This window comes from Rattus norvegicus, chromosome 3, assembly GCF_036323735.1.
Source record: "Rattus norvegicus strain BN/NHsdMcwi chromosome 3, GRCr8, whole genome shotgun sequence".
NCBI classification, from domain to species: domain Eukaryota; kingdom Metazoa; phylum Chordata; class Mammalia; order Rodentia; family Muridae; genus Rattus; species Rattus norvegicus.
Window position 1 is genome coordinate 75,163,174 of NC_086021.1, and position 12,565 is coordinate 75,175,738.

The 12,565-nt window shown below is 39.1% G+C and overlaps 1 protein-coding gene across 8 annotated transcripts in view; it reads left to right on the forward strand.

Moving 5' to 3' along the window:
- The window catches only part of Ubr3 (ubiquitin protein ligase E3 component n-recognin 3), a 156,967-nt gene that overhangs the window by 105,559 nt on the left and 38,843 nt on the right, over positions 1-12,565 (forward strand). For 6 of the 8 annotated variants that reach the window (XR_005501856.2, XR_005501857.1, NM_001134550.3 and 3 more), the window contains 3 exons: positions 2,906-3,016; positions 7,592-7,804; positions 9,952-10,088. Coding sequence is in view for 6 of the 8 variants with exons in the window: in NM_001134550.3 (NP_001128022.2) it covers positions 2,906-3,016; positions 7,592-7,804; positions 9,952-10,088 (461 nt within the window). In the remaining 2 variants the exon portion in view is untranslated. The remainder of the gene's footprint in view (positions 1-2,905; positions 3,017-7,591; positions 7,805-9,951; positions 10,089-12,565) is intronic. The other 2 variants (XM_039104849.2, XM_039104850.2) reach the window with 1 other exon arrangement.

Here is a 12,565-nt window from a genome sequence, read left to right on the forward strand (position 1 = left end):
AGTAGTTATATGGTATGTTTCTTGAACTTGTGCCTGAATGTTGGGGCCAATGTTGATTTTGTATTCTCCTTCAGGGTTAGTCCCTCCTCTCTGGGGAATAGAAACTTCTTTTACTTGTTACTGAATGATTATAAGACAGAGGGCAGGGGTTTTGGCTAGAATAGACTCCACTCATGGGCAGAAGGGTAACTTGATTTGCCACTGATATGGATTATAGAATTTAGCTGTGCATGTTGCAGAACTTACATACAGAGATGCAGTTATGTAAGTAGCATGTATGTTTACTGTAGAAACTAGGGCAATGTGACATGGGGGAGAGGGAACCTGAGCCTTGAGTTGATTTTGGACATGGCGTCTATCACAACTTACTGACCTTAGTAGTATTTTCATTTCTTGTCTTTGCCATATTGTCCTGCCATGGCTTCTCTCCCTCTCCCTCCTGTCTCTTCCTCCTTTTCATTCCAGACTCCTCCTCTTCCTTCAGACTTCTCTCCTGCCCATCCTTCCTTCCTTCTCCAATGACAGGCCTCCTCCTATCCTGTACCTGCCCTTCAAATGTATTTTACAAATTCAATGGGGAGAAGGTTCTGGTGAAGTCACCTGAGTCCTGAGTACTGACCAGGCAGCTGCCCTTGGGGCAGTGGAATTAGCATCAAAATACAGATAACTCCAGGGCAAATCACAACAAATGAGTGGACGTATAGTCAAAATCTCTCTAAAATATTTTCTCATGACAGTTTCCCTGGACTTTTGACTCTAGCAAACTGAAATAAGGCATCTGTTACAGAGGCCAGTGGCTACTATCTTCAGTTTTAAAGCTAACAACTGGCCAGGGTGGTGGTAGCATGCCTGTGATTGTAGTGCTTCAGAGGTGGAGGCATGAAGATCAAGAGTTTAAGGCCATCATCCTAGGCTATGTAATGAGTTAAGAACAGCCTACATTAGACCCTGTCTCAAAAGTACTTAATAAACAAACAAAACCATTAACTAGTGTTTCTAAAGTTAAGATTATTCATATTTTTTATAATACTGTCTGAAGAGAACAGCATGTTTATTAACTGACTACTCACTGACTTGGAAATGATGTAGCCCTCAAATCTGTTTCTATTTTAAGGATCTCCAAAACATAAAACAGAGATGAGCAGGCTTCCTGTTGTTTTTCTGGTTTGTAACAATGGGGCCCTGCTTACCTGCTGTGAGTGTTTGGTTTATGCGGCTGCACGTCTTTATCTGGAGAGGCATTTCATACTTGTCTTTCTTTTTATAGCTCGTATGTGTGTGTGGCTCAAACTCCAGGGGAGTTAGTTGTCTCCTTCCCACTGTGGGTTCTAGGGATTAAACTCTGGTCCTCATACTTGTATGGCAAATGTTCTTCCCTGCTGAGCCATCTTGCTAGCCCCTGTGCAGTATTTCCAACTTTTATGTTCTCATGAAGAATTTTAATTAACTATTGGAACATTGGATTTAAAAACATTTAAAGACCTTGCATTATGATATGTAAATTTCTTTCCAACATTGAAAATGTAAAGATTTACATTATTTTTAAGCATGTAAAACATTTTTTATGACAGCTTTCAAATACTTGATTATGTGGTCGTCACTCATGTCCTTTGTATCTCATATGACTCTGCCCATCTTATTACTGCAAATCCTACAGGATGAATTCAGGCTTAGTCCTAAATGCTATTTGGCAGATCAGATGATGAAAATGAGACAACAGAAAAGGAGAAAGGGAAGGAACGTTGATTTTTGAAGTCTTTATCTCGCTTATAGTGTGTTATAGGGCTTGGGAACTCATATTGTGGTGTGCAGGGAAATAAGGGTTGATAGAGAATGACAATTTTCTTTTTGACAGTGAGTAAATGCTTCTGGAGTTCTAAGTCAAGAGGAAGGAAAGCTTTATGGGGAGGACGATAGTTCTGACATAGCGATTTTATGTTAGCCAGGGAACTGAGCTAGAAAGATCTGCTCTCTGCCTTGGGAAAAAGCATCTATATATTTTTCTGTCCGTCCTTCCATCCATCCATTCGTCTGTTTATCCCTCCCTCCCTCCCTCCCTCCCTCCCTCCCTCCCTCCCTCCCTTCCTCAGGCAAGGCAGCCAGGATTATAGGATGGGGAAATTACTGATTCCATAGCAGGTGCAGTTTCAGTGATGAGAGCAGCACTTCTGTGGGGAGTACAAGCGTCCCTTCAGTATAAACAGGGGAGGGTAAGAGACACAAGGGAGAGAGGTCTGAATTCCAAAATGAAACTGTTGATGCAGAAGTGGAGAGGCCAGTGCACATATGAACTGACCAGCAGCAGTGGAGTCAGCACAACAACACGTTTTCTGTATGAACGTGTGTGTGCATGTGCCCACCCAACGGTTGATGTTGGGTGCCTTCCTCAATCACTCTGTGACTCATGGTCTGAGATAGAGTTTCTCACTGAACCTGGAACTCTTCTCTTGAGTTTAGCTCCAGGATGCAGCTGCCTATGTCTTTATTCCCAGTGTAGGAGTACAGACGTGTCCTGCTGTACCTAGCTTGACATAGGGACTGAGTCTAAACTTAGGTCCTTATGTTTTTATGGAAGGCATTTTACGGACTAGCCTTTAAACTATAATGTTGTGAACTTACATGTTATGGGATAGAAAACGTATTGTCTATGATATTTATTCTCCTTTATTGTAAGTTTGGATATTTGGAGACTAAAACTTACAGTATTCTAATTTTAAAGATCTTGCTTTAGGGCTATCATTTGTTAATTAATATCAAAATGCTAAAAAAAAGGCTACAAACTATGTTTTAGGATATACATAGAAACATGGCAAGTTTGATTGAATGTATCTCAATATATTCATAATTATTTTTTATGTTAGTAATTCTTTAAAATTAATTCTTTGTCTTTTATTTCTCTTTGAAGAGTTCTTGCCTTTTGGCAGTATCAATTGGCTGGGAAGGAGGTGTTTATGTACAAACTTGTGGCCACACGTTGCACATAGATTGTCATAAGTCCTATATGGAATCATTACGGGTAAGTTGATTAGAAGAAAATTGAAAGGTGTCTGTTACCTTCGCAGGTATTATTATTTTTGTACCATACACATCCCAGTTCCTCTTCAGTCTGAGGGATTGTTATTTTATACTTTGACAGCTGACTCCTGTGCCTCCCCATTGTTGGTCTTAGTCTTGATTGTTGTTGCTCTGCAGTGCTAAGCTCCATTGCCTTATGGGTCATCTTGTCACGTGATCACCCTTTCTTATTTTCACTGTCTTCAGCACTTTTTTTTCCTCCTTTTATTGGATATTTCTTTATTTACGTTTCAAATGTTATTCCCTTTCCCGGTTTCCTGTCCATAAGCGCCCTTCTTCTGTAAGGGTTGTTCCCCCCTCCCCCCACATTCCCTTACACTGGGGGCCCAACTTTGGCAGGACCAAGGACTTCTCATTCCATTGTTGCCCAACAAGGCTATTCTCTACTACCTACGCAGTTGGAACCCTGGGTCAGTCCATGTATATTATTTAGGTAGTGGTTTAGTCCCTGGGAGCTCTGGTTGGTTGGCATTGTTCTTATGGGGTTGCAAGCCTCTTCAGCTCTTTCAGTCCTTTCTCTAATTCCTCCAATGGGGGTCCCCTTCTAAGTTGAATGGTTTGCTGCTGGCATTGACCTCTGTATGACATGCTCTGGCTGTGCCTCTCAGGAGACATCTATATCCGGTTCCTGTCAGCCTGCACTTCTTAGCTTCATCCATCTTATCTAGTTTTGGTGGCTGTATATATATGGGCCACATGTGGGGCAGGCTCTAAAGACCATTCCTTCAGTCTCTGCTCTGAACTTTGCCTCTCTATCATCTCCTATGAATGTTTTTGTTACCCCTTTTACTAAGGAGTAAAGCATCTGCATTTTGGTCATCCTTCTTCTTGAGCTTCATGAGGTCTGTAGATTGTATCTTGGGTAATTCAAGCTTTTGGGCTAATGTCAACTTATCAATGAGTGCATACCAAGTGTGTTTTTCTGAGATTGAGTAACCTCACTTAGGGTGATATTTTCTAGTTCATTCCACTTGCCTATGAATTTCATGAAGTCATTGTTTTTGATAGTTGAGTAGTACGCCATTTTGTAGATGTACCACATTTTCTGAATCCATTCCTCTGTTGAAGGGCATCTGGGTTCTTTCCAGCTTCTGGCTATTATAAATAATGCTGCTATGAACATAGTGGAGCATGTGTCTTTGTTGTGTGTTGGAGCATCTTTTGGGTATATGCCCAGGAGAGGTATAGCTGGGTCCTCAGGTAGTGCAATGTCCAATTTCCTGAGGAACCTCCAGACTGATTTCCAGAATGGTTGTATCAGTTTGCAATTCTACCAACAATGGAGGAGTGTTCTTCTTTCTCCACATTCTTGCCAGCATCTGCTGTAACCTGAGTATTTGAATTTAGCCATTCTGACTATTGTGAGGTGGAATATCAGGGTTGTTTTGATTTGCACTTCCCTGATGACTAAGGATGTTGAGCATTTCTTTAGGCACTTCTCAGCCATTTGATATTCCTCAGCTGAAAATTCTTTGTTTAGCTCTGTACCCCAGTTTTTAATAGGGTTATTTGGTTCTCTGGAGTTTAACTTCATGATTTCTTTGTATATTTTGGATATTAGCCCTCTAACAGTTGTAGGATTGGTAAAGATCTTTCCCCCATCTTCTGGTTGCTGTTTTTTCCTAATGACAGTGTCCTTTACCTTACAGAAGCTTTGCAGTTGTATGAGGTCCCATTTGTTGATTCTTGTTCTTAGAGCATAAGCCATTGGTGTTTTGTTCAGGAAATGTTCCCCAGTACCCATGTGTTCGAGATACTTCCCTACTTTTTCTTCTATTAGTTTGAGTGTATCTGGTTTGATGTGGAGGTCCTTGATCCACTTGGACATAAGCTTTGTACAGGGCAATAAGAATGGATCGATCTGCATTCTTCTACATGCTGACCTCCAGTTGAACCAGCACCATTTGTTAAAAATGCTATCTTTTTTCCATTGGATAGTTTTAGCTCCTTTGTCAAAGATCACATGACTATAGGTGTGTGGGTTCATTTCTGGGTTATCTTCAGCACTTTTAACCTTTACATATTTCCTTGTTCATTAGCTCTTTCCTAACCCCACTTTCTTGTGCTGAGCCTAGTTTATCTTTATTCCCAGGCATTAGTCAGCTTCTTTTGATTTTAGATATAGAAGTAAACTAGAAGATGGTAAAAAAATCATAAAACTAAGTGGTTATGCAAACAAGATTTCCTATTTCAGAGACTGAGATTATGTCCATGGCCTATAAATACATTTACTAATTTAGGTTCCTGCTTTCATTGTTTCTTTCCTGTTTGCCACAGCAGTTATACCAAGTCTGCCATCCCATACCCAGACATTTTAATCTTAAATCCTAAGAACAACCCCCCCATCCCCCAGCCTTTGTTTCTTCTGATGAAATCCATGTGTGTTCACCACACATTCCCTTCTCTCCTTACATTTACAGTACAATTAATTCCCTAGTAAGGGACTGTATCCTACCTGTCCCTTTTCTGCTTCTTTTTTTTTTTTTTTTTAAGATTTTATTCATTTATTATATATAAGTACACTGTAGCTGACTTCAGACACACCAGAAGAGGGCATCAGATCTCTTTACAGATGGTTGTGAGCCACCATGTGGTTGCTGGGAATTGAACTCAGGACCTCTGGAAGAGTAGTCGGGTGCTCTTAACCGCTGAGCCATCTCTCCAGCCCCCTTTTCTGCTTCTTGGAATAGAAGTCACTCCTGCTTCTGCTGAGGAGATCCTCCCCTTGTGTGCTGTAGAGGTCCCTGTCTACAGCCCTGCAGAAGTCGTGGTCTCTTGGTTCAGAATCCTTCCCTTGACCTTGCATACAGCTGAAGTCTTTTTCAGTCTTTCAGTTCATCTTCCTAAAAACATTTCTACTATAAAGGTGAATTTTCTTTTTATTGGTTTCTAACTCAGAAGCATTTCTCTCTTTCCTGCTCTTCATTGTTCATTCCCTAGCCATGATCCTATTGGTTGTTCTTGAGAACCACGTGGCATTAATCTACCTTCATTATTCCCACTAATATTTTGTGTATGCCCTCTTTTGACTTCTTTGTGATTGCTTTCAATACTGATTTTCTTACTCTATTTCATTCACTCCCTTCTTAAAATATGTCCGTGGTTTGCCAATACTTTCCTGTTTTCCTCTTGATAGGATGAACCTTACTTTATCTCTTAGTGCCATTCATGTGCTCACTCCATGGTCTGAGTTTTGCCTGTGGTCTCTGCTGTGCTTTCATCAATTCAGGACTAATAAGCTAATGAACTAGTTATCCTAACTTCAGCTTGATGTGTGGTCAAGATTCTGAATGAGGCAGACTGGAACACTTTTATGTACTGAAAAAGGACAGGAGAGACAACAAAACACAGAAAGAAGATGTTACCTACCAAGTGACCAAGGCTCCACAGGGCTGTAGACCAAGGACTCCTACAACACACACGGGGAGGCTGCTTCTCAGCAGAAGCAGGGGTGACTTCTGTTCCAAGAAGCAGAAAAGAAGGGACTGGCTAGGATACAGTATTAATAAGCTAATTAATAACTAATAAATGGTCCTTAAGCATATCATGCATTTCAATAACTATTTAGTGTCTAGAGTATTGTAGATTCTGGGATGAATCTTGGGGACACAACAATAAATAAGACAGATCCTTTATTCAAGAATTTATGATGTTTATGATGTGTGTTTGTTACTTTTCTCATTGTGTGATGATATACCTCACAAAAGCAATAGAAGGCAGCAAAGAAGGGAGGGAAGGAAGGAAGGAAGGACAAGAGACGGATGGGTGGACTTCTTTGGCTCATAGTTTGAGAGTACAGTAGAATGGCAGCAGGAGCATGAGGCACTGAACATATTGCTTCCCAGACAGGAAGCAGAGAGAGACAAGAACTTGCTTTCCCCCCTTCTTTTTTCCCAGTTCAGACTCTAGTCTGTGAAATGTTGCTACTCCCATTTAGAGTGGGGCTCTCATCTCTGTTGAATCAATCTACAAACTCCCTCAGATGCATGCCTAGAAGTTTGTCCCCTAGGTGATTCTGATCTGTTAAATTGACAGTATTTGGTGGACAGTATTTGGTGGACAAAGTGCTAACTGATTTAAAGTATACACAGGGTATAGTGACCATCTGAAGTGTGCCCGAACATTTGATGTAGTAAGGTACCTTTGAATCATTTAAATCTGTATATCCAAAGACCTAGTGAGAAACCAGGTTGTAAAGGGCTTTGTGGTCCATGTAAATAAATAATTGAGATTTTATATAGCTTTCTCAGAAAAAAGATATTAAATGTTTGCTTATACAGAAAAATATTGTGGTATTACTTAAGAAAGGATAGTGTCTTGCATGTGAATATGACATAATGCTGTATTATAAGAAGTGCTTTGTTAACCATGACAACTAAACCAGAAACTTTATTTTTTGTGACACTTTAGAGATGCCTTTCTTTGTATGGTATGCCAGTTTATTGTAAAATATGGTAGTGTAATTTGTGTTTACTACAAATGTTTGAATCAGATATTTCTTTATTTCATCTTTCAGAATGACCAGGTTCTTCAGGGCTTCTCAGTGGACAAAGGAGAATTCACATGTCCACTCTGCAGACAGTTTGCTAACAGCGTTCTTCCATGTTATCCTGGAAGCAATGTGGAAAATAACCTTTGGCAACGTCCTAGTAACAAAAGCACACAAGATCTCATAAAGGAAGTGGAGGAGCTGCAGGGACGGCCGGGAGCTTTCCCAGTAAGCATCAGTGTAAGGCAGAAATATCCTGGCTAACTTATTAACTTTGTCTGTTTTTCAGTCTCCCTCCCTCCTCCCTCCCTCCCTTTAGTCCCATCTCTTCCCTGCTCCCTACAGTCTTTTCTTTTTTTCCTAAATTACCCTGGACCTTTGTACATTTAGTAGAAATTGATTTTTATAGTTCATATCTTCTGTTTGTGCTTATTGAATAGCAGAATGAAAATTGTAGAAGGAATTATCAGATGCTATGCTTTTCTTTAGTCAAAATCATTATAATTTTAATGTATTAAGATTGTCTTCCAGATCATGAACTTAAGTTTTGTCCTAGTTAGGGTTTTCATTGCTGTGATGAAACACTATGACCAAAAACAAGTTGGGGAGGAAAGGGTTTATTTGGCTCACACTTCCACATCACTGTTCATCATGAAAGGAAGTCAGGACAGGAGCTCAGACAGGGCAATGAAGGGGACAGGAGCTGACACTGAGGCCATACAGGGTGCTGCTTATTTGCTTGCTCCCCATGACTTGCTTATCTCTCTCTCTCTCTCTCTCTCTCTCTCTCTCTCTCTCTCTCTCTCTCTCTCTCGGGACAGGTTTCTCAGTATAACTACCCCAGGCTGTCCTGGACTTGATGTAGAGGATGGCCTCAAACTCACAGAGATTCGCCTGCCTCTGCATCTGGAGGGCTGGCCCCTTTTCCCCCACACCCCAATCACTAATTAAGAAAATGCCCTACAAGTTTGCCTGTATCCTTATCCCTTGGAGGCATTTTTTCGATTGAGGCTCCTTCCTCTCTGATGACTTTAGCTTGTGTCAAGTAGACACACAGCCAGCCAGCACAAGCTTAAGTATGGTTAGGCTCTTTAGATGTTGGGATATTTACAAATAAAGCAAAGCAAAGACATACTTGTTATTTTGCTTTTTTAGCAATGAATAGATTCCAAGAATGGCATCAGTAGATAATTTTGCCATTGTGATGTTCTGTGTGAACATCAGAATATATTTATACAAACCAAATGGCTTTGATGTCTCTAGGCAATATAATTTTAAGGGACCACCAAAGTATATGTGGCCTATTCTGTACCATGGTACGCGACTCTATCTCTGTCTCAATGTACAAATATAATATAGCATATAAGTATCAAATATAATGTTTGAAAATATATCATTATTATATTGAGATTCAGCTTGATAGCCTGAGTTCAAGTCCTAAGGATCACGTGGCAGAAGTAGACAGCTAAGGTGCCAGGCGGTCCTCTGGCCTCTCTACGTGTGCCGTAGCACGCGTGAGCCCACTCGTGTACATGTATGCATGTGTCCACATGCCAAGTGAACGCAATAAAAATTAACAACTCTCACACACGTCTTTATTTATGTGTGTGTATTAGAAAATGCTACGTGACTGTTCACTACAAGTTCGTCTTCTGTAATGTGAATTGGCTAACTGATTCTGTTTTTTAATCCCCATCAGTAGGATTTGTGTGGTTTAAGCTCTTAATATATTTTACCTATAGTGTAGACTTCTGTTACAGCCCCTAAAGGCTGTGACATACTTTACTACTCCTCTACCATGCCTGCCATTCTACTTTTTTGTAGTGTTGAGAATTGAACTTAAGGCTTCTCACATACTAGGCAAGTGCTCTGCCATGAAACAAAACTTTGGACACTAAACCATCCAGATTACATCTTGGCATTTACTTTCTCAAATGAAGACTACCTTTAGAATCTGAGGGGCTTTTGGTGTGTAAATTTTATTTAAAATTTTCCTGAAAGTAAAGGACATTGATACTATATTTCTTTGAAAACTCAACTTAAATAAAGTCATCATTTTTAGAAACATGGAAGTGATTCTAAAATATTATTTAGCATTATGTACTCATTAGATTAGACTAGAGTTTGTATTGCTAACTCAAAATAATAATTCATAATTGGGTTTTATCATAATTGGATATTATCAGTTGCCATTCAGAATTTGAATAAGATAGATTCAGTTTTGGTTGATTTTTCTTTGTGCACTAAATTGTGCAAAGTTGTTCATGTTCCATCTCCTTTGATTTAATGTGAATTTTCTAGTATGTTAATATGTCAAATATTTCAGTTTTAAGCTGTTATTAAAGAGAATTAATATAAGTTTTATATGTATGTTCACTTTTTTATAGTCAGAAACCAACCTAAGTAAAGAAATGGAGTCTGTAATGAAAGATATAAAAAACACCACTCAGAAGAAATACAGAGACTATAGCAAGACCCCAGGCTCGCCAGACAATGACTTTCTCTTTATGTACTCTGTTGCTAGGTAGGTATGTGTAATAGATACTAGTATTTCCTTAGTATTAGTTTTTTATTGTTTAGTGAATCTTTGTTTTATGTTACCATTTGTATTTGTGTAAAGAAAGGTTATGTATCTTTAATGTTGGTTAAGAGTCTAGCTAGTTTTATAGCCTCCCAGGAGGTTATTTTCTGAAGTTATTTTTAAATTACTTGATACACAATTTGGCTGCTGTTGAACATCATGGAACATAAGGGGAAAGTATATTATTAATACTTGGGGCAGATAAGTCCCTTAACATATGGCATTTTATGTATGATGGAGTCTTGTTAAGTGCTTATGCCGAGAACTAAAACCTCATGTTATATGCCTTCATTACAGAAATGAAAGCTGCAGGAGTGGAACTTGTTTCTTTGTTTACATGAACCAAGTGAGGGCTCTCCTGGTGTTAGGAGATGCCAGGTGGTTTAGAAAGCCAGCGAAGGCAGACAAAACAAGCAGCCAGGTGCGCTAGCCTCTGCCTTTGGCTGGCAGACTCAGGGAAGCAGCACTCGTTTCCATCTTCTGAATTAGGGAATTAGCCGAGTTGCTGAGTAGCTGGATCATCCAATGCACACATCTAAGCAGGACTTCTGGAGAATGTCTGAAAGTGGAGAGCCGTAAAAGAGGGAAACAGGGAAGAAGGAGGTATATACAGCTAGACATGAGCAAACGCCCTGCTGAAGCCGGCACTGCAGAGCCGTGTCTGTCTTTGCAGCACACTTCTTATTTTGTTCAAATAATAGTGTGGTTGGTAAGATTTAGAGAGATGATGGGACCTGAAGCCATTCAACAACTTTACTGGCTGGACTTCATTTGAGTCAGAATTCAGTGGTTTTGTTTTTTCAGGTAGTCATCTTCTTGTCTTGTGTTTACCTTTCATAGGCTGTGTTCTGTTTTTAATCTCTTTGCCCCACTCCCATAGCAGTGCCACAGAACAGTAAGTGAAAGAATCTGTGTAACCTTTAAACCAGGGAAGTGGGTCCAGACTGAGAAGGAGTTCAGCCAGCAAGTTAGAGCTTGAGAGAAGGAACCGTACTCCTCAGGCTGAAATCATGAGTGCTAGACCCAGGTTGATGTGGAGTATCTGTGCACCAGAAAATGACTCCCAGTCCATGTGTTCCTAGGCTGTCGTGTAGCTAGAATGCTTTTTTGGTTTTGTTGGGTGGTGAGGAATATAATTATTATTTTGTTTCTGGGGAGTTACTGTTATTGCGTGCTTATAAGTAAATATGCTTATAAAACTAAATTTAATATAAGTTAATGTTACTAAGGATCTAGGATCATGCATAGCTTCTATATAATATAGAATTGTAACATAGAAATTCAGTTGAATGCAGATCAACTGCTGTACTTACACACACACACACACACACACACACACACACATACACATACACACACTCTCTCTGTCTGTCTCTCATCTCTCTTGTGTATTATGCCTTCAGTTCCACTAGAGTTGGCATTATTGGGAGATCCTGAGATCGTGATTGAAAGGGAGTGGTCAATACATGGAATTTTCTTGTAATATGACAAATTAAATAATTTCATTAAAGTATAATTCAACTGAAATTTAGGTCCTTGTTTTTGCCTTAAAATAGAAATAGCTTATAAAAAGGTTATAGTAACAATATGTTTCTCTCTCTTATGGAGAAGCAAGGACAGGGTCAGATGCTAAAGGTACAGGGAGAGGAACAGAAAAGTCATACTAACATCCCACCCTTCTCTGAACCCTAATAATAAACTAAAACAGTGAGACAGTGATTATTTGATTAGAATAATCAAACACGTACAGTCTCACAGTGAGCTTGCAGTCCCCCCTAAGTCTCACTTAGCTCTTTTGAAGAAAACAAATGAAGGCCAAAGTGACTCAAAATTTAAATCTGAATGAAGAAAAAAGTTGTCATCATATCGAGTAGAACATAATGCCAAGATTCAATACTAGGCCTTTATCTCACTCTAACATGCAACTTGTTTCATTATTTAAATCCTATGAAATATGTTAATACCTACCTTTCAGAAAAAATATTTCTGAAACTATTAACTATTTATGAAAGAAGTTGCAATTCAATGTTATTCAAGTAAGTACGAAATAAGTTGTAATTCAAACTTACTTTGAAATGACTTAATTTTTAATTCTTTGTGATTCCCAGAACTTGAAGATACATTTATATTTGGCATTTTAGTAGGACACAGTTCTGGTTTTTGAGTTGTATTTCTCCTTTGTAAGTAATTTTGTTTGTTCTTCAGGGAGCATAAAATTTTGATATTTGGGAAGAGAATGTTCCGTTTGCTGACTGGAGAACTTAGTATTTTTATGGAAAGCGTACACGTCTTTGTTTTTTAATTTGATTTACATGAGCACCCTTTTGAAAAAAAATTGAAGGCAACAGAAGGAAACTGTATTTTTAAAAATTATTTCTCAAATTAACCATACCAACTTTATGCATTTCAACCTATTTATG